General features: G+C 40.7%; 1 protein-coding gene across 3 annotated transcripts in view; it reads left to right on the top strand.

The window, feature by feature from the left end:
- Positions 1-1,554: 1,554 nt before the first annotated feature.
- MAP3K7CL (MAP3K7 C-terminal like) overlaps positions 1,555-22,317 on the top strand; it is a 46,755-nt gene continuing 25,992 nt past the window's right edge. Inside the window, exons 1-3 of one of the 3 annotated variants that reach the window (XM_078358432.1) lie at positions 1,555-1,829; positions 4,214-4,322; positions 20,194-20,255. In XM_078358432.1, coding sequence (XP_078214558.1) covers positions 4,253-4,322; positions 20,194-20,255 — 132 coding nt within the window. In that variant the 5' untranslated portion in view covers positions 1,555-1,829; positions 4,214-4,252. Of the gene's footprint in view, positions 1,830-1,881; positions 1,957-4,213; positions 4,323-20,193; positions 20,256-22,317 lie in introns of those variants that run through there. The other 2 variants (XM_008986545.5, XM_017967227.5) reach the window with 2 other exon arrangements.

Genomic DNA, 22,317 nt, shown 5'->3' on the forward strand with positions numbered 1-22,317 from the left:
TGTACAGAATTCCCATATATTTCCTCATCCCTTCAACTCTGAATTAACATCTTTGCTACAGTTAATGAAGCAATATTGATACATTATTATTCATTATTAGTTCCAAGTTTACATTAGGGTTCACTCTATTGTACATTCTATGGGTTTTGACAATTGTGTAATGACATGTATCTACCATTGTAGTCTCATACAGAATAGTTTCACTGCCCTAAAAATCCTTTGAGCTCCACCTATTCGTCCTTTCTTTTTCTCTTCCTGAATCCCTGGCAACCACTAATCTTTTTTACAGTATAGCTGTAGTTTTGCCTTTTCAGAAGGTCATGTTGCTGGAATTGAACAGCAGGTAGCCTTTACGATTTGCTTCTTTCATTTAACAATATGCACTTAAGATACTTCAATATCTTTTTGTGGCTCGTTTTCTTTTTATCCCTGAATGATATTCCATTGTCAGGATATACTGCAGCTTATTTACCTGTTGAAGGACAATTTGGTTGCTTCTAAGTTTTGGCAATTATGGATAAACCTGGTATAAACATCTGTGTGTGGCTTTTGTGGAAATAACAAGGATGTGTGATTTCTGGGTCATGTGGTAAAGTTATGTTTGCTTTTCTAAGAAACTGCCCAACCATATACTAAAGTACTATTATGTTTTCATTCCCTCCAGCACAGAATGAAAGTTCCTGTTGCTCCACAGCCTCACCAACATTTGATGTTGTCAGTATTTTGAATTTTGGTTATTCTAATAGGTGTATAGTGGTATTTCATTGTTATCTTAGTCTGCAATTCCCTAATGACATATGTTAATCATCTTTTCATATGCTTACTTGCCATCTGTATATTTTCTATAGTGAGATACCTGTTCAGATCTTTTGCCCAGCCCATTTTTTTGATTGGGTTCTTTGTTTTTCTGTTGTTGAGTTTTAAGAGTTCATTGTATATTTTGGATGCCAGTTCTTCATCTGATATGTGTTTTGCAAAGATTTTCTTCCAGTCTGTGGCTTATCTTTGCCTTCTCCTAATATTTATTTTACTTATTTAATCTCAAAATTACAATTCAATTATTTTTAAGTACCAATGACATCCAAGTTTACAGTTTTTAAGAAGGTTGACTGATCCTAATGCTCCATTTCTATTTACCATTGATTCCTTTTGTGGTTGGTTGCATTTGAAGAATGAATCAAGTCATCAAGCCCAACATGGGCTCAACCTCAAACCTCACATTCTTAACCAGGATCATCGCACTATCATCTGAGAGTTGGCCTGTGGCCTGTCCAAGTTGGCTGGGTCTGGCTAAGCTGATTGGAGCGACCGACATTTTTGCTGACTGGAGTCATGCTATCTTTGCCAGTTTGCTGGAATAGACACAGACACCGATTGGGTCACGCTGAAGACATTCCTGTCTTGTGAAGCAAGTCTGTTTGTATTTTAGGTTTGCCAGGACTAATGAATTAAAACATTTGGACTCTCCACAATTTGCTGTTTATCAATGCCTCTGACAGGAGGAGGGTTTTCTTTTGCTCTTGCTTTTTCTAGAAACATGACAACATCCTGGCTGTTAGAGAGGCAAGGAAAGGAGAGAGGGGTTGTGGAGGGAAGCAGAAGGGAAGGGAAGGGAAGGGAAGGGAGGTCCCATGGGACGCTGGGGTCTGGGGCAGAGCAGGTAGCAGTGTGCTGCCCTGACAGCTGTCTCCGCTCCTCAGATTGTCAGTGGCTGCTATGCAGCAGGTGCAGGCTGGTCTCTCACTGAGTCTCTACTCCACAAAGGCAACGACTGGCCAAGGCAGTGGCTGGCTCTGGGTTACACAAGTGCAGACACTCTACTAAGTGAGGTAAGCCAACAGGTGTGAAAACTGAACTAAATGCTCGGATCACCAGCAACTTAACCAAAGCTCTGTTACAGCTTGTAGCCGAGAGAAGGAACCTGTGATTCGTTTCCCCAGACGGTGTGATGAAAAGGCAAGTTGGTCTAGGGGCTCTTGTCAATGTGGTGTGGAGCTCAAAGTCCACTCAGTCTCGCCGCCATCCTTTCACAGGCAGACAGATGTTCTCCATTGAGTGGAGGGGAGGGACTCTAATTAGCTGTGTTTATTAATTCCATTTCCTGTAGCTGGAAACCATACCAGAGGACTATTTATTTACAAGATCCATGAGGCAAATTTCTACCTCTTGTGCTTGCTTTCTTGGTGTGGGCAAGTGTTGGGAGATTTAGCAAAAGAGGAGTGCAGCTTTCCATCCTTAGATGTTTATGCTAAAGGGGTTTGGTGATTGTACAGTACATAACAGTAAAACTTTTCTTTTTAGCTAAAACTTTTAGGAAATTTTAATGGTTTGGTCTGTTGAATTTGAGACAATCTGTGCCATTCCCTAGGAACAGATGCTAATAAAATGCTTGATTCTAAGCAGACAAGATTGGACAAAAGAGTGGTCGAGTTAAGAAAAAACAAATCCTGAATCAAATAACAGATATATTATTCTTTTTAAAAATTAAATGTTTCGTGTTACTATTTCTTTCTAACTTAGAATTACAGGATATGGACAGTGGAGAGGTTTTTGGTGCATTGCTACTTGTTGTGCTAAATAAATGGGCCAAATTATGATTCTAACTGGGTGATACACAGTTGCTGGTTTTTCTCCAGAGCTATAGTAGGGTTTTAATATAAGCCTTATCTTTTTTCATATGCTGGGTAAGATGATTCCATATGTATGTATGTCTAAATATACATGTATATATATGCATTGGCTTTGGCTCTATAAATACTTTTAAAAACAAAATTCAGTGTTCTGGACACTATTTTTAGATAGAGAAAAGTTATGGGAAAAAGTCAGAAACCATGCTGTGAGAAAATGTCCAGCTAAAGCATTTCCCAGAGTCTCTTTAAGGATGGCTAAAGAGATTATTTATACTTTGCCATTTTTAGAGACATTTCTCTTAAAATATCATTCAGGTTTTTTGGTTTACTGTCTACATGAGAAGGAAAGTAGAGGGTTTAGGGGAGGAGGGACTAAAAATAGAAAAGTTAAATATATGTTTGTAAATAACAAAGATATTATGTGTTTATATCTATCTTATCCTAGTTCCCTATAGACATCAAATTATCAAATATCTTGGTTAAAATATATTTGGGCTAAATTCTCTGATTATAACACAGAAATATTCATGTGTTTTTGCCCATTCTATTTTATCTGCAGGATGTTTTTTCCATTAATTAATTAATTAAATGATGATTTAAGAGATGGAGTAGAATATCTATAGGATGTTTTTGAGTTTTGTCTTTTGCTTTTATCATAGATTGTTAAGATGTGCAACCTTAGAAATGTTTGATAGATTTACAGGTAGTTAATCAGATATTTAAGCACATGATATTCATAATATAACTGAGATATTTTAAAGTGATTTTTGGTATTCTTCATTTGCTTACTTATTTTTTTAGACGGAGTCTTACTTTGCCATCTGGAGGCTGAAGAGCAGTGGCGTGATCTCTGTTCACTGCAACCTCCGCCTCCCGGGTCCAAGCAATTCTTTTGGCTTAGCCTCCCAAGTAGCTGGGATTACAGGTGCCTGCCGCCATGCCCCACTAATTTTTATATTTTTAGTAGTGACAGGGTTTCCTCATGTTGGCCATGCTGGTCTCGAACTCCTGACTTCAGTTGATCCGCCCATCTCAGCCTCCCAGAGTGTTGGGATTATTGGCATGAGCCACCACACCCAGGAATTTTTGGTATTCTTTGAATGATTCTATGAAACTCATTCTTTACCACTCTCAGATTAATAATTCAGATTTAATTTAGGATTTTGAGCGTGAAATGCTAGTCTAATCTCAAGCCATCTGATACCTTATTAAGACTATATCTCTTTTTATTCTCCTGAATTGAAAATAAAATACTTTATATGACCTTAAAGGGCCAGGATTGAACTGGTCAGTGTGAAAGGATACTGAGCAAGTAAGGCAGGTAGAGATATTTCCCATATTTCATTAATTCTAGATGTATATTGCAAAAGCAATTTTTTTCTTGAGCAAAGAAAAAAAGATTTAAATGAGGCAGGTGAATACTTCTGACACAGAAAAAGAAAGCTCCAAACTAGGAGTATCTTTAGAATAAGCAGGTAATGCTTACTAAACTTAATAACTTTACCTCTAATTTCCAAGGGCCTCTGAGTATTCAGGAGGATGACACTGGGTAAAGTGACAATGGCTCTCTCTTGCTCTCACAGCTGGAAGACCCAGGAGAAGGCGGAGGCTCAGGTGCCCACATGATCAGCACAGCCAGGGTACCTGCCGACAAGCCTGTACGCATCGCCTTTAGCCTCAATGACGCCTCAGGTATAGTCTGCTTTGGAAGAAGGGTTGTCTCCCTCATGCCCCACCTTTTTAGCATCTTTTCTAATGCTACATCTCTGTGGAAAATTTAAAGTTGCATGTTTGCATGACTTGATGATGAGAAATGTGATATTTCATCATGCGTTGTTAGATGGTGGCTTCCAGAAATGCCTCTAATGATGTTTTCCTCTACCTTGAATCCTTGGGCCATTTTAACTCATTTTTTTCTCCTCCCTCTCCATTCTAGCTTTCTTTTAGAATAAAATTCATTGAGCTATAACAATGTCTGACAATAGCAAAGTGTGTTATTGTTAAAACTGCACCAGGAAACATTTATTAGGAGCTGACAGTTGGTTAGGCAATATGAAAATATCACTGTTCCAGTTCCAGCAATATTTGCTGAAGCCTAAGTTTGAAATGCTGGTTTCTCACTGGTGCTCCCACCCTTCTGGCTAAAGCAACAGATTTAAGCAGGAATAATGAATGGGACAGGTGAGGAGGAGCCTCTTGAAATAGTAAGGTCTAAGGTGAAGCTGCCATACTTAGAGCTTTTCATCATGGGTCCCCTCAGTGACCTCTTAACATACATATTGAATTGCACCACTTTGAACAACGGACCTTGTGTGGCCGGAGGAAAGGAAGGCTTGGCTCTCTTCCACTGGCATCTGCCATTGCTCTTAGTTTAATATCATCTGTTAAAGTCACATGCTTAAACAACATTACCGTTTAAACCTTGGGTCTTTTGAGGACTGTCTGTCTGACCCTACAATGCTTATGTAGGGATACTGCTTTAAAAGTTATGATTGGCTGGGCATGGTGACTCATGCCTGTTATTCTAGCACTTTGGGAGGCAAAGGCAGGAGGATCCCTTGAGCCCAGGAGTTTGGAGACCAACCCAGGCAACATAGGGAGACATCATGTCTATTTTTTATAAAAGTAAAAATTGAAAAGGGACAGGATAATTCCAAAATAATGCAAAGTAAGTAGCTCTGTGAAATCTGATGTCACACAACCATTGCAGGCTTGGGGTTACTATGCCAGGTGACACATTTATCCTGGAGTTTCATAGACTGTGTTGTCTCCAGTGGAGGATGTATTCCATAGTAGGAAGCGGTGAAGGCTCAACTCTTCATAATCTATTTTTCCAAACCTCTTCCCATGACCTGATGTTGCACTATGTCCTCACTCAGGGTCACTCTGCAAGACAGCGGTGAGAAGAAATCCTCCCAACAGGCAAATCAATCCACCCCACGTAGAAATGGCAACTGTCATTAACTGTACTTCTCTATCATATTAAGTATCGACTGTATTATCTCTGATCCTTAAAACAACCATGCAACGTAGGCATTAGTATTCCTTATGCACAGAGACAGAGATTGCCACACAGCAACCGCACCATTTGTAAGTAACAGAGTTATGTTCTGAAATCAGGGCCCTAGGCTTGATGTCTGGACTTTCTCCATTTTACAATGCTGTTTCTCTAAAAGGAAAAATGAAGGCCCCTTCCGTTTTTATGCATTTCGTAAATGCAAGATTTCAAGAGATAATGCTTTTCATGGCATCTTGAGTGGTTAGCTCTGAAGACACACACATGCAAACCCAAAATCCAGAGGGAAAGAAAATGTATAATTTCCTTTCTATTTTGCTCATGCTGCATGTGAGCAGAACATGCTCTGTTACAATCAACAGCCTTACAAAGGAAATTTCAGTACAGAAAGCTTATTTATCTCAAGCAATATTATCACATTATACTTCTGGCCCAAATAAATGTACTGTTCCCCTGTCAACAGTTTAACAGAATTTAATTTACGTACAGAAAAGAGCCATGGAGAGGTGAATCTCCATCTTTGGTTTGCATGAATAGCCTCTTTCTTGAAGTACAAGATGTACAACTTCCAATTAATTTCTCACCATTCTTTGAACTTTCTTGGTCCCTGACTAGGAGTTCACAGATGTTTTTCATCTATCAATTTAGATTGGTTTGTTCCAGTCTCTTTCTCTTCCTTTTGAATGACTCTAGAATGTCCACTTTCAAAATTCATGGTTTTTAATAGATAGCCTTAAAAAGGGATTATAATTTGTTTTAAATAATTCCTACCCTCTAGCCCTACCAAAAGATACTTATGAAAAAAAACTCCCAAAAGTAATTACTTTAATCTTATCATCAATGTGTCCCCATATCTCTAGAAAGGGCACCTACCTAGAGAACATCAGGCAGGAGCTGAGGTTCAGTGTTTGTCAACTTTTCCTGATTAAAATAATCACCTGAGAGCACTCATCAAAAGCATGTGTTCTAAGGGCGCACTCTTATATATTCTGATTCAGGAGACCCATTACTGTTGTAAGAAGAAACAGAAACGTCCCTCCTGTGTTTTATGCATTTCACAAATGCAAGATTTCAAAGAATAGCCAGGGCCCAGGACTCTGTATTTTTGCACATACATGTGACTGTGAGTGAACAAAAAGCTGCTTTGCAGATACTTGGGACACTCCCTTTGAATTCTTGAGTAAGGAACATGTGGAGTGTCACCCAGGAAAACACTTGCCATCAAGCAAGCTGCGCATGCCTTTTGAATTCCAGTGCATGTAGCCTGCAGACCACACATTTAGGGGGAAACAAAAGAAAACACCCTAGACTTTCATAGTAAAGGAAGGCACTAGGTTGTCTTTTTGGGAGTAATTTTATGTTGTTGAATTTATTGTTGATGAATAAGCAGAGTCCATGAGAAAAGGAGGCATCTTTGCTTGTGAATGTTGACGTGTTCATTTCTTTCTTTCTTTCTTTTTCTTCTTTGAAACAGAGTCTCTCTGTCACCCAGGCTGGAGTGCAGTTGTGCTATATTGGCTCACTGCAACCTCTACCTCCCTGAGGCGATTCTCCTGCCTCAACCTCCTAAGTAGCTAGGATTACAGTCATATGCCACCACACCTGGCTAATTTTTTTGTTTTTAGTAGAGATGGGGTTTTACCATGTTGACCAGGCTGGTCTCGAAGTACTAACCTCAGGTGAGCTGCCTGCTTCGGCCTCCCAAAGTGCTGGGATTACAGGCCACTGTGCCTGGCCTGCTATGTTCATTTCTAATAAGCCTAGTCTAGTGCTCATTTCATCCAGTCATTTCAGGACTATATATTGCTGAGATGATTTAGTGTAGGGATTAAGGACATAGGCTTTAGAGCCAGAGAGGCATGATTTCTAGACCTACCTCCAACACTATTTGTATTATCATTCCACCTTGCTGAAATTCCGTTTCCTATCAGATGCATATAGTAGTAATTCACAGGGTTGTAATAAGCAGGCAATGATACCTTATAGGTAAAGTATTTAGCAGAGTGCTTGATACAAATTAAGCATTCAACTAATCCCTGAAATGATGATAATTGATTGTGGAGTATCAAGGGAAATGTAAACCACTAAGCAGTTGTGTGTCTCACCCCCATCTCACATTCTACTTGATGTCAAGGTAAATTTTATTGCAAGTTATTTAGGGATGGTTATGCAGTTAGTAGACTGTTTCTCCTCTCATCCATTAGCTGAATTTATTTGGTTTCAGTGTTTCCAGCACTCTGCCAAAGGTGGGTGGGATGTGCGGAAGAGAACAGCATGACCTCCCGTGGGCTTTATAAAGCAAAGATATTTGGAGAAAAGTCTGTGTCACCCAGAGCCATTAGTAATAGCTTCTTGGCAGAGGTGATAGTCAAAGTGAGCTTGAGGGCAGGTAGAGTATAGAGGGGCAGCACACGAAAGGTGTCATTCCTGGGTACTAGACACAAAAAAGGGGGTTACATACCTTTAACTAGTTTTCTCTTTTCACTCTAAACAGAAAGCAGGAGCAAAACTTAAGAGTCAGGAAGAACATGGTCTCTTCAGAAAAGACTAAAACTAGTCGATTGCAGCAAAGGTGTGAACTGTGAAAGAGTAGCACGTGGTCTGCCGAGCCCTACTGAGCCAGCCATTGTTTTGGACACTTACATAGGGCACCTGTTTAGACAACAATAGACCAGGGTTGCCAAGTCAGTTTTCAAAGTTCAGCAAAAGGGTTCGGACTTGATCAAAAGCAATAAAGAGTCAAAAGTCCTTAGAAAAGAGAATAATATGATGAAAATGGTCAAAATGTGGTAGAACAGTCTGGAATGTGGAGAGATGAGAGAATAGAAGAGGCTTTTTATAATGGTACAAAGTTATGAGAGCCTGCATTAGATAATGTGATGGGATGACTGAATTCAGAGTCTATTTTGAAAGAAGGGTTGAAAGGACTTGGTGACAGACTGGCCCTGGGAGATGAGGGGTTGGTCATTGTTCAGTGATAGCAGAATGAGCCATAAGACCTTGAATAGAACATGGACCTCCAGGGATCCTTAAATAAAGGAAGCAAGGTTTTGGAGAACACAAATATGTGTATGTGTGTGTGTGTGTGTATACACACATATATTGTTATTTCTCTAAAATACAGTCAGTATTTCTAGCCTATCATCAGAATGCTTTGAAAGGTAATACTTAGCTAATGTTAATTCCTAGAGACAGTAATGCCTATCTTTGATAAGCTAATGATATAATCAGTATTATTTCTAAACTGGGAATTTCAAAGAGTTAAAACTTCCTAAACTGGAAACTTCATGGAATTAGTTTTCTTAATAGAAAAAGTACAGAAGAAAAATATGAACCCCACTTCTTGGGTTATTCGAGAATCACAGGCCCTTCTCTGGTTAGAGGGAATTTAGAGTTGGACAGACATTAGGATTTCATATTAATTATTTGAGACTTTTCTTCATCTTTAGCTAAGCTAAAATCTGGCACACTCCTTGTAAATTTAGACCTTGGCTTTGGAATTCTGTCTTTTGCATTTTTTAGCATAGTTTTTTTGTTTTATTTAGAAAGAGTCAAGAATACTGGTATCGGCCAGGCGTGGTGGCTCAAGCCTGTAATCCCAGCACTTTGGGAGGCCGAGGCGAGTGGATCACGAGGTCAACAGATCGAGACCATCCTGGTCAACATGATGAAACCCCGTCTCTACTAAAAATACAAAAAATTAGCTGGGCACAGTGGCGCGTGCCTGTAATCCCAGCTACTCAGGAGGCTGAGGCAGGAGAACTGCCTGAACCCAGGAGGCGGAGGTTGTGGTGAGCCGAGATTACGCCATTGCACTCCAGCCTGGGTAACAAGAGCAAAACTCCATCTCAAAAAAAAAAAAAGAATACTGGTATCAGCTCAAGCTGGTAGCTTTTAACATTTGAAAAAATTCTTTCAGGCCAGGCATGGTGGCTCATACCTATAACCCCAGCGCTTTGGGAAGCTGAGCCAGGAGGATCACTTGAGGCCAGGCAAGACCAGCCTGGGCAACATAATGAGACCTGTTGCTATAAAAAACAAAAAACAATTAGCTGGGCATGGTGGTGCATGTTTGCAGTCCCAGCTGCTGGGGAACTTGAATGAGTCTGAGGTATTGAGGCTGCAATGAACCATGATCTCCACTGCACTCCAGCCTGGGTAACAGAACAAGACCATATCTCAAAAAAATTCTTTCAAGCTATTAGAAATTTTTTATATCTGGATATTGATTGTATGACACTTAAGTTTTTTTTTTAATCCAGAACGCATACCATTGGTGACTCTTTTAAATAATACTATTTTCTCCTCAAATATCGCAATGTTTTGTGTTGGAGGGAGAGTTACAGGGAGTAGTTGCAATAGCTAGCTTCTAATCTAATGCAACAAGTTGGGTATTATGTGAAGTCTTTTCGTGTGCATTTGTGAAACTGGCTCTCAGCAAAATTGTGGTGCAGGTAAAGGGGCTTTTTGTTTATTATTTTTTTAAAGGTTAGTCAAGTGAAGCACTGGAGCAGAGAAGGAACAAATGACTCTGTAACTGGTTGTGATCAGTTAGTTGTAAACACCATTGCACTTGGACCAGCCGCAGTGTGTTTTGTCACTGTCCTCTTCCTTCAACTTTTTCTGCCTTCAGTATTATTCTCTCCAGCCTCCTGAGGATCTGAAGGGTTTCTAGTAATCTATTCTCTCCATACTTTTAATCCTTGTTCTCTCGAATGACTCTGCAAAGCCTCATTCACACTAAGCTGTAAATGAATATTGACTTTACCTCTTTTATATCTCTTCTTTTTTTTTTTTTTTTTTTTTTTTGAGATGGAGTGTCACTCTGTCACCCAGGCTGGAATGCAGTGGTGAATCTTGGCTCACTGCAACCTCCACCTCCTGGGTTCAAGCGATTCTCCTGCCTCAGCCTCCCAAGTAGCTGGAATTATAGGCACATGCCACCAGGCCTGGCTAATGTTTATATTTTTAGTAGAGATGGGATTTCCCCATGTTGACCAGTCTGATCTCAAATTCCTGACCTCAGGTGAGCTGCCTGCCTTGGCCTCCCAAAGTGCTGGGATTACAGGCTTGAGCCACTGCACCCAATCCCCGTCTCTGGCTTTTTCTTTTTTGGGAGGAGGGTATATTAACAGGGAACTCCGTAGGAAGTCAAGGGATAAAGTTCCCACTGGGGTTTTAAACACAGGAACAAGGCATTTGGGAGAAACCGAGGCTCAGACACTCATTATGAACTCTCTCAAATCACCTTCTGTCCCATCATGAGCTTACATTTAAAGTTGTCTCAGCATGCAGTGACAACATTCAGTCAAAAGTGCCTTAAGGGCAGAGTGGAAGGTGAGTGTCTCCTACATTTACATTTCTGATGGAGCACAGAGTTGAGAACTATAGTAGAAAATGAATTATCAAATACTTATAAAATCAGCAAGGCACTATGGTTAACCACTTGGGGTTATTATCCTGGTGTCAAATGAAGAGTCTGAGATACCATAGGATTTATTGGTTGGGATGTATTAAAGTTGTGAAGAAAGGCTAGAAAGGAGGTGTTTATTGAGTACTTAGGAGTAGTGCTTTGTTATTTGTTTTGTTTTGATTTTTTGAGATGGAGTCTCGTTCTGTTGCCCCGGCTGGAGTGCAGTGGTACGATCTTGATTCACTGCAACCTCCTCCTCCTGGGATTAAGCAATTCTCTGCCTCAGCCTTCCAAGCAGCTGGGATTACAGGCCCATGCCACCACACCTGGCTAATTTTTGTATTTTTAGTAGAGATGGGGTTTCACCATGTTGGTCAGGCTGGTCTTGAACTCCTGACCTTGTGATCCACTCGCCTCCCAAAGTGCTGGGATTGCAGGCGTGAGCCACCTTGCTTGGCCTAGTAGTACTTTTACTCCCATCTTCTCATCAATTTAATGTTGGTTGCCACCCCACAGGAAGGTGTTATTCCACTCATTTTCACAGAAGTGGAAATAAATGTTTGCTAAGTGAGGTGAAGTGGCTTGCTTCCAATCATGCAATTAATAAACAGAAGGAAAGTTTCAAAGCCAGGTCCTCAGGACTGTTGTCACTTCATTACCCATTTGGAGGCAGAGTCCATGTTATAAGTGAAAGCTCAAAGCTTCCTGATAACAAATATCTTCCCAAGGGCCATGGGGTTGATGGAGGAAGGTTACCTCTGGTATGTTGTGGTAGGAAAGAAGAGAAAAAGGGGTCAATTTTATTTGGTGGTATGCCGAAGAATAAATATACTTCCAATAGGGTCTTTTTAAAAAAAATTTCTTTATTTAGACAGGGTCTCACTCTGTCACCCAGGCTGAAGTGCAGTAGTGTAATCTTGGCTTACTGCAGCCTCAACCTCCTGGGCTCAAATAGTCCTCCAACCTCAGCCTCCTGAGTAGCTAGGACTAAAGGCATGTACCACTATGGCCAGCTTTTTGTTTATTTTATTTTATTTATTCTTTTGAGACAGTCTCACTCCGTCACCAGGTTGGAGTGCAATGGCACAATCTTGGCTCACCGCATACCCCACCTCCTGGGTTCAAGTGATTCTCCTGCCTCAGCCTCCCGAGTAGCTAGGACTACAGGTGTGAACCACCATGCCCAGCTAATTTTTGTATTTTTAGTAGAGATGGGGTTTCACCATGTCGGCCAGGTTGGTCTCGATTTCTCGATCTCATGATCCAGCCGCTTTGGCCTCCCAAAGTGCTGGGATTACAGACATGAGCCACCATGCCCAGCCTTGTTTATTTTTTGTTGAGACAGCATCTCACTATGTTGCTCAGGCTGGGCTCGGACTCCTGGGTTCAAGCAATCCACTCATATCAGCCTCCCAAAGTGCTGAGATTATAGGCATAAGCCACTGTACCTGGCCCCAATAAGCTCTTTTTCAGGCAGGTGTTTTTTGGACAGTGAGTATGTTACAACCTAAGTCAGTCAAAATATTCTAACAACAGGATACATTGACGACATTCACAAAATGATAGCTACAATAATAGTGAATAGCTTAGTGTTTTCAAGAAACATAAAATTTGTCCTTGACCAGGCACAGTGGCTCCTGCCTCTAATCCCAGTACTTTGGGAGGCCGAGGCGAACAGATCATGAGGTCAGGAGATTAAGACCACCCTGGCTAATTTGGTGTAGCCCTATCTCTACTAAAAATACAAAAATTTAGCCGGATGTGGTGGCAGGCACCTGTAGTCCCAGCTACTTGGGAGGCTGAGGCAGGAGAATTGCTTGAACCTGGGAGGCAGATTTCACAGTGAGCCGAAATCATACTACTGCACTCCAGCCTGGGCGACAGAGCGAGACTCTTAAAAAAAAAAAAAAGTTTGTCTTTAACTAAATCAAGTCTCTTTTTGCAGAGCAAAACCAATCTATTGAGACATGATCTTGTTAGCCTGACAATTTTAGATGCTGATTCAAGATAACATCATGTTTATTAATTTATAAATAATTGAAAATCTGTGGGGTCATACCAAATCTCCACGTTTTTCCATATCTGTATTAATATTCACATTCATCTCTATAACTATACTTGTTATGGGCCCTGAAAATTCAGTGTGTATTTAAGAATTCACATCTCTAATGTTTAATAATCAGGAAGCAAAGTTTTAGAAAGACTTTGCTGTGTCTTAAAACTATATGATACTCTAATAGGGACTTAGGTATCTAGAAATTAAATTTTTTTTGATATGTTAGGAATGTGCATTGGCCACCTTTTATCACGTATTTTATTCCTAAAAATAAAATGTTAATTTCAATTTAGATTTAAAATAGAAGTACTTAAAACCTTTCATGCATAAGTTAATTTTTTTTTTTCACAATCTTTCATATGAAAAGTGTTTGGAAGTAAATTCTTTTTGAGACAAGGTCTCACTGTCACTCAGGCTTGAGTGTAGTAGCGTGATCTCTGCTCACCACACCCTTGACCTCCCATTCTCAAGCAATCCTTCTGCCTCATCCTTGCAAGTGTCTGGGACTTCAGGTGTGCACCACCATGCCTGGCTAGTTTTTTTGTATTTTTTTAGAGACAGGGCTTTGTCATGTTATCCAGGCTGTCCTCAAACTGAATTAAAGCAATCCTCTCACCTCAGCCTCCTAAAGTGCTGGAATTACAGGTGCGAGCCACTGCGCCCAGACAGAAGATTCTTAAATTCAGATTTAAATGAAGAGACTAAATCCACAAGACCTGAGGTTATGGCTGCATCAGAGAAATCTTCCTTAAGTAGCAGAGGGAGAACTCAGTAATGTGTCAGTGGCCTTAACCCTGTGTATTGCCTTTGTATATTTCAGATGATGAAGAATAATTCTCCACCTCCTGCCACTACTGATATATATACACATACAGTTACCTTGTCTCCACATTGCCCATTTGGTTGGGTTTATGGTGAAAAGGAATGAAAAGTAAACTTAACTATATTAAACATTCATTATTATTACTGGTTATTTCCTAGGTGCTGGGGTTTAGGCTATTGATTTACATATACATTCCTTTATCAATAGCAAGTGTCTTCTCATTTTGCAGAGGAGAAAACTGAGTCTCAAGAAGATTATGTCAGTTGTTCACATTCACCAATTAAAAAGTGGCCAACCTGAGATTCAAATGCAAGTCTGTGTCCTACTGAACATTGTACTGATCCACCGTGTTCTGAGTGGTTAGGAGCCTTCATAGGCTAACAGTTGCCAGGAAAGTTTTTGTATAAGCCTCAGCACTGAAGCCACTGCCCAGATTCACTTGCCTTGTAAGTGTCAGTCTGTCCCTGCTGACCTGCAGGACAATTTACAGGACACCAGCACTCAGAGGTCATACTACAGATAGAATCAATTACACAATTTGCAGGGTATGGTGCAAAATGAAAATGTAGGGTTCCTTATTCAAAAATTATTTAAAAATTCAAGGGCTGGGCGTGGTGGCTCATGCCTGTAATCTCAGCACTTTGGGAGGCTGAGTGGGGCGGATCACCTAAGGTCAGGAGTTCAAGAGCAGCCTTACAAACATAGAGAAACCCTGTCTCTACTAAAAATACGAAATTAGCTGGGCGTGGTGGTGCACACTTGTAATCCCAGCTACTCCGGAGGCTGAGGCAGGAGAATAACTTGAACCCGGGAGGCAGAAATTGCAGTGAGCTGAGATTGCACCATTGCACTCCAGCCTGGGCAACAAGAGTGAAACCCTGTTTCAAAAAAAGAAACAAAGAAAAGAAATTCAAGACACTATAGCAGAGCATGAAATTAAGCGTGGGGCCCATCTGGAAGAAGCACTCTGTGTGATCACGTAGGTTGACTGCCCAAGAAGCCAGCTGTAACTGCAGGAAATGTAGACAAATGTAGTGGATCCTGGGCAAGGCTGCCTCTTGTGTTCTGCTTGGGGAGTGGAGTCGGCTTGGGAATGTCCCCCGGGTATGGCTTTTCCCTCTCCTGAGGACTTCTAAACACTTTTTAACTAGGATATAGGGCTTCTAAACCTACACCCCAGTTAATGTCTACGATGATGAGCACAGTGAGAGGGGGAGATGATTGATTCCAAAACCCAGTGAAGATGTTGCTTAGAACACTATTGTGGCTTTGATGAAGTTTTCACGCCTCTGATATAAAGAAAGAAAGAAGCGTATGACAGTGAGGTGTTTTTGTTTTTGTCTATAAAGTTAAATTTATCTAATATCATGGCTACTCCTTTGCCCTATGATTGCCTTATGATTTTGGTGTTGAAATTTTCTCTTTATCATAAAGGGATACTTATGCTATTTTTAATTCTCAATATTTTAGGGAATTCTTTTTTCGAGACAGAGTCTAGCTCTGTCACCCAGGCTGGAGTGCAGGGGCTTGATCTTGGCTCACTGCAATCTCCGGATCTCACAGCAACCTCCTAGGTTCAAGCGATTCTCCTGTCTCAGCCTCCTGAGTACTTGGGATATAGAAGTGCACCACCACGCCCAGCTAATTTTTGTATTTTTAGTAAAGATGGGGCTTCACCATGTTGGCCAGGCTGGTCTCAAACTCCTGACTTCAAGGGATTCTCCTGCCTTGGTCTCCCAAAGTGCTAGGATTACAAATATGAGCCACTGCACCCAGTCAGAATATTTTAGGAAAAATTTTACTGGTTCTTGAAATATGAGTCTGAGAACCTATTTACTAGTAAGTGAAGAAGAGCAGAGTGGTATGGTGGAAAGAGCCCAGGGCTGGGGGACACACCTTAGTCTTATATGGCCACGGTGGCTTCTTTTTTTTTTTTTAGATGGAGTTTTGCTCTTGTTACCCAGGCTGGAGTGCAATGGCGAGATCTCGGCTCATTGCAACCTCTGACTCCTGGGTTCAGGCAATTCTCCTGCCTCAGCCTCCCGAGTAGCCGGGATTATAGGCACGCGCCACCATGCCCAGTTAATTTTTGTATTTTTAGTAGAGACGGGGTTTCACCATGTTGCCCAGGATGTTTTTGATCTCTTGACCTCGTGATCCACCCGCCTTGGCCTCCCAAAGTGCTGGGATTACAGGCTTGAGCCACCGCACCCGGCCGGCCACGGTGGCTTCTTCCCTTTTTGGGGTCCTCATCTTTAGCTCTACTCTGAGGGAGTTGGACCAGATGGTTGCCTAGTCCTTTCCAGCTTCAATATTCTCAGCTAACTGATTGCTAACTCTCATTGCTAAATAACAGGGAGGATTTGGATTACAGACCCAATGTCTCCATTTATTCAAGTTATGGAGAAACACAGAGAAGACAATTGAAGAGAATCTACATACAAAATAATCATGAAACCAACCCAACAGCTCAATAGATGTTGAAAGGAGCCCATCATCAAATGTACTGTGGTACATCGCAATGGTTGGGATACCAATAAGAAAGTCTATCTTATTGGCTTAGTCACATCGCATTTGCCAAACAGGCAGTGAACATCTGTTCATATAAAAAATTTTCCTCTTCTTTCCTTTATATTTCATCATTTAAAATTTTCCTTAGGATACATTTTGCTTGGTCTGGTAAGTCTACAGTGCCGTTTTGAAGAGGAAGCCTTCAAACTACTTCCTTAATGTGCATTAAAAAATATGATAAAGTGATTTGCCAATTTGCATGAGTCTCAGTCCCAGCCTTGTACATACTAGGCATCCAATAAATATTTGGTAAATAGATTTTAATAAAAATATACTTGCACTGTGATTTTGTCCCATTATAAACATATCTAGCAACTTTTTTTTTTTTCCAGAAAAAGCTAAGTTTGTTAGAGGGTCTCTTGTGCAGCTACTGTACAGTCTACTTTGAGCTTCTGGAATTGTCAAAACAAACTTAACTGCTGTCAGGAACTCTGATCCAGTATCACTGTCAAAATGTTTTACAACGATTCAGCCAAATGTTTTTGGAACAGCTGTGCTACTAGTCTGCCTGAGTCATTTTCCTTCTTTCCTTTTGGCCCAATCCAGTGATTCATCATCCTGCTTTTAGAATATCTGCCTATTTTTAAAACCCGTCAAAGAAGGCAGCCACTGTTTAAAAGTAAACACACCACACATCAACTTGGGGCAGCTTTGTAAGCAGCTTCGCAAGCCCTGAAATTTCTGGCTGGTAGGGATGCCAGCTAAACCAGATGGCATCAAGCGGTGAAATACAGCCTGGCTTTTGGACTTGGTGGGCTTCGTACATCTGTCTTCAGTTTTCTTGTTTTTGCTGCTATTTCCTGCTTGGATTAATCCAACCTGATCCAAAAATTTCAACAAAAATCTGACATTTTATTTTGTTGGACTCTCTAAAACATCCATTGTATGTTGATTTCTATGTTAATGAATTAGACTCTTATTTCAACTCAAAGAGTCCAATCTGAAGCTACTTTATTTATCTATAAAATTATCAGTGTGGTCACATATGTGCGACTGGACATGGTGTGATTGTAAATAAGGATATAGATTTCCACAATGAGCCTCATTAAGTCTGTTGATACCAGGTGTTTGCTATTTACATTACTGTAGTAAAGTAAATGGATAACTTTTTTTTTCTTCTTTATAATTAAGCAGGAAGGAGTGTGACTTCATAGGGGACAAGGTGGATTAAATCTCAGGAAGCCTTGAGGTTCATTCCTGGGTGTCTTTTAGAATTCTAGAATGTCTTAGCTGCTCTTATACTTTACAGAAGTGGTGTCTCCTTCCAACAAGTGCCTGCTTGTCTATGATTATTAGGGTTGGGATGCACTAGTATAATATGTTCCCATTTACCTTTGCCAAATTATTTTGTTTTGGATCCAATGAGCTAAAATGATTGTGCTATCTAGGTTATTAAACTTGTACTGCAGTGAACGTAAATGCACTTAGGACCAAAATCGGTTTCACAAAGCAAAGGTTTTATAATGAAGCCTACCTCTAAAGGGTCAGTGGTGACAAGTGCATTATTTCTGCCTTTTCTCCAATTCTTTGCAAATGTTGGGATGGATTTAACAAGGCACAGTAATTGACAGAATTTGTTACTTCTAGTCTAAGTGGGAACAGAGCATTCAAAGGGCCTGAGTATTGAATCTCAATTCCTCTGAGAGTTGTCCTCTAACCTGCAGTAAGAGGATCAGGAAATTTCTCAGTTTCTACTTTTTCTGTGAGCCGAAGTTAAGTGGTAGCAGTGCATCTGTGGACAGCCATTGTCTAGCATAGGTTCGGTACAAAACAGATTCAGATTTGATGATGCATTGTCATTATTTTAACCACTTTTAAATGGAAGTACTGTTACGCTACACTCGACTAAAGTATGCCAGAGACTATTAAGTGATATGACCCTTGAGGGGTTTGGTCAAAGTGAATGCCATGCTGGTTTCAATGATCTTCGGTGCCTTCAATGCCTTAGATGCCAGAAACGCCTGTGTGCTGCATGTTTTTCTGGACTGTACATCAGTGCATTGGGAGAGGATACTTAGTTCTACATATCACTTCCTCTACTTCAAAAGGAACATCAATCTGTTTTTAATCAAGAAATTTGGTGATGACTATGAAAACACAGAAACTGTATTTTCTTGCTTTATTATACATTATAATAGCTTTGATTTTTAAATTATTTTTTACGTTATATTTTGCATACATACTGTATATATGTACTATATATGTATATGTATGTATACTGTATATATGTATGTGCACTGCATATGTACATATGTCAATGTATATGTACTATCTATGTACTGTATAGGTATGAGTACTACACATATAAGTATACTATATATGTAGTATATGCACTGTATTTGTACTGTATATATATGTGCACTGTATATATGTACTGTATATATATGTACTGCATATGTATATGTACTATACTGTATGTATGTGCACATGTACTGTATATGTATTTTGTAGGTACTGTAACTGTATATGTACTGTATATATATCTGTACTGTATCTGTACTATATATGTATGTGTGTATTGTATATGTGTATGTTGTATTGTGTACTGTATATGTATGTATATGTGTACTGTATATATATCTCTACTATATCTCTTGTATATGCATGTTTATGGGTACTGTATATGTATGTGTATGCATACTGTATATGTATCTGTACTGTATCTATTATATATATATGTATGTTGTATATATGTACTACATATGTATGTATACTGTATATGTACTGTATATATATGTGTACTGTATGTGTATCTATACTGTATGTATATGGGTACTGTATATGTGCTGAGGGAGGGAATGGAAATGACTGTCCAGTGGATCCTTAGAGCCGGAGAGTACCTAGAGATAATGGAGGTTCTGCTTTCTAGCACCAAGGCTGGGTCAGCACTATGTTCTTGAAGAGATCTGGGGGGGACCTGAATATTTTGACCCATATTTTGGCCAGGTTTCCGCAAATGCTTCTTAGAAGTGAATCTTTCGATCCAGCAACAGCTGCCTATTGCCAACCAGTCAATGTAAGCACATGTCAGGAGGTCTTTCTGGACTCTGGGCTCTGGAGCTCCCTAACAAAGCTGTGAATTCTGCTGCAGGGTAGGAGTGCTGCCTGGTGTATTGGAAAGAAACGCCCCATTTGGGTTGCTGCCTGTTTCTGTAACCCAGAACGAGTTTCTGGTTAACTGCCTGTTCGTGGGGTTTGTGGTAGGAGCAGACAGCATTACCATCACAGCTTGCAGTGCTTGCAGTCATTCAGAGCAGAATGAATGCCTCTACTTTTCACGAACATGTTCTCTGTCCCATTGAGGTCCTTCTGGCCACCTCATTAGCACCTTGTTAAAGCATCTTCCTGCATATCATATTTTTTGGTTTTGGCCGATGTAGGAGTACTGAAAGACAAGCAGTCCTTCTTAATTGAAGCACTACCAGCCTGGACATTTGAGGATTCTGATATTTGCTTGTAAAATTTTGTTCAGGCCAACTAAGCTCTCCATGCATCTGTTTGTACAGAAAACGAGAAAAATTGTCCTTTACATTCTGTCTGCCCCCAACTGAAGTTATGAAAATGACTGACACAGTAGATAATATTGGGGGATACTATGGGGGAGTCCAAGGACGGTTTCAGCAGGGCACCTCTCATACAAGGAAGAGCTCTATAGTGAAGAATCATTTTATTTTCATGTTTTAGATGATACACCCCCTGAAGACACCATTCCTTCGGTCTTTCCAGAATTAGACCAGCAGCTACAGGTAAGGATTTTTCTAAAGTCTCTCTTCTTTCCTCCTCAGTATCATAAAGTGTAGTGAGCTGGGTGGAGAGTGGCTTGACTTGGGGGACTGACTTGGACACAGAATGTGGGGCTTTGAAGTCATCAAGGATTCCATTTCTAGAGCTCCGAAGTCAGGCTGAAGCCCTCATGGACTATTTGGCTGTGGCACGAGGACATCAAGTGCTTATAGTATAAACTGGCTCCTATTTTTAAGGCGTTCTGGAGCCTGGGCAAAGGACGGGTCCCTGCTCTACTTTGGTATGGCTGTCACCAGACCATTGCAATTTTGGCTGTGTTTGGAGTTAGTGATTTAGTGATAAACTCCGCAAAGAAAACTTACCATGTTTGCCAAGACTTTGGAATAAGCTTCCTTTCTGTATTCCCTGCCCTTTCCCCAGTTCTCTGACAACTTTTAATGGAATATAATTAAGTTAAACCTTCTGAAAACTGTCTTGTTGGACCCATGAAAAAATATTTTATAAACGTAGTTTCTGGATTATCTGTCGAAAGATATTTTAATACACCAGAATTATTTGAAAGGAGCTCAGTTATGACATTTTAATTTTCTTTAGATTAATTATGGTGATTCCAGGCAAAAATGGCTTTCAGAAGAGGTTCTGTGAAAAATACCTGGATACTGACCTTGGCCAGCCATTCACTTGAATACTTAACCTTGTAGTCACATTTAGACAAGTCTAATTAGGGGTCTTGAATCCTTTGCACAGACATTTTGCTTGGCCACCACTTTTTTTCTCTGATACATTGATTTTGAAAGTCTTTAGGAGGGGTTTGTAACCTCCAGTTCCCAACAGGCCCTGACATACCCTATTGTCATATACACAGCAGCTTTTCCCATTTGTGGGTGTGCCTTGTGTCCTAAGGTCATTTGAGTTTGGGATTCTTATTCCTGGACAGCCCCCAACAGAGGTAGAAGAAGAACCAAGAATGAGCCATTCTACAAGCCAAGATAATGTTCCCTTTTGTTTGCTTCTGTTCTTACCTCAGTGTGCAGTGCACTGTGTTAAAAACCTGGGAGCAACCAGGTCAGCTTTGAAGAGCTGGTGTTCTACTGCCAGGGCGGTCTGTAAAAACCAACTGAGAGCAATTTAGGTGTGACCTGGCCACTTGGAGGAATCCTCATTCTCACCTTTGTAGCAGTCCAGGGCATTGTCTTAGCTTTCCAACAGAAAGCTGTTCAACAGAGCACTATCCATTATGTAGGTATTACTGAAAATTGTATAGGGGGTTGGAGGGTTACCCTAATCACCATACAAGTGTCAAAAGAGCTCTGTCATCCCCTAAACATTCCTCTTGAGCCATCAGCCATCGTGTCTCCTTCTTTTTCTATCCTCCATGCAGAGTCCTCAATCCAACTCTCCTGGTTTCTGATATCTAACCATAGTCTCTCCCTCCCCTACCGCCACCAATATCTCTTCTTTTCAGCATGAAAGCATGAAGTACAATTCAGCTCTCCCTCTGCCTGCTTTTCTCTTTCTCTCTCTCTCCCTTCCTTCCTTTCTGTCCTTCCTTTCCTTTCTCTCTCTCTTTCCTTCCCTCCTTCTTTCCCTTCTTCCCTCCCTCCCTCCTTTCCTTCCTTCCCTCCTTCCTTCCTTTTCTTTCTTTTCTTTTAACAGAGTCTCCCTCTGTTACCCAGGCTGGAATACTATGGTGCGATCTTGGCTCACTGCAAACTCCACCTTCCAGGTTCAAGTGATTCTCTTGTCTCAGCCTCCCAAGTAGCTGGGATTACAGGTGTGTGCCATCACACCTGGCTAATTTTTGTAGTTTTAGTAGAGACGGGGTTTCGCCATGTTGGCCAGACTGGTTTCAAACTCCTGACCTCAAGTGACCCACCTGCCTTGGCCTCCCAAAATGCTAGGATTGCAGGTCTGAACCACTGTGCCCGGCCTGCATTTCCTTCTGGTCTGCTCACACTGCAAATGATGGTTCTTGCTTAGGTTCTGTTCTCACAGAAAGGCTATGTGCTGCTGGTGGTGTAATTGGGATTACCATTGAAAGTAATGCCACTGGCCAAGTGTTGT

Source organism: Callithrix jacchus, chromosome 21 (genome assembly GCF_049354715.1).
Source record: "Callithrix jacchus isolate 240 chromosome 21, calJac240_pri, whole genome shotgun sequence".
NCBI lineage: Eukaryota > Metazoa > Chordata > Mammalia > Primates > Cebidae > Callithrix > Callithrix jacchus.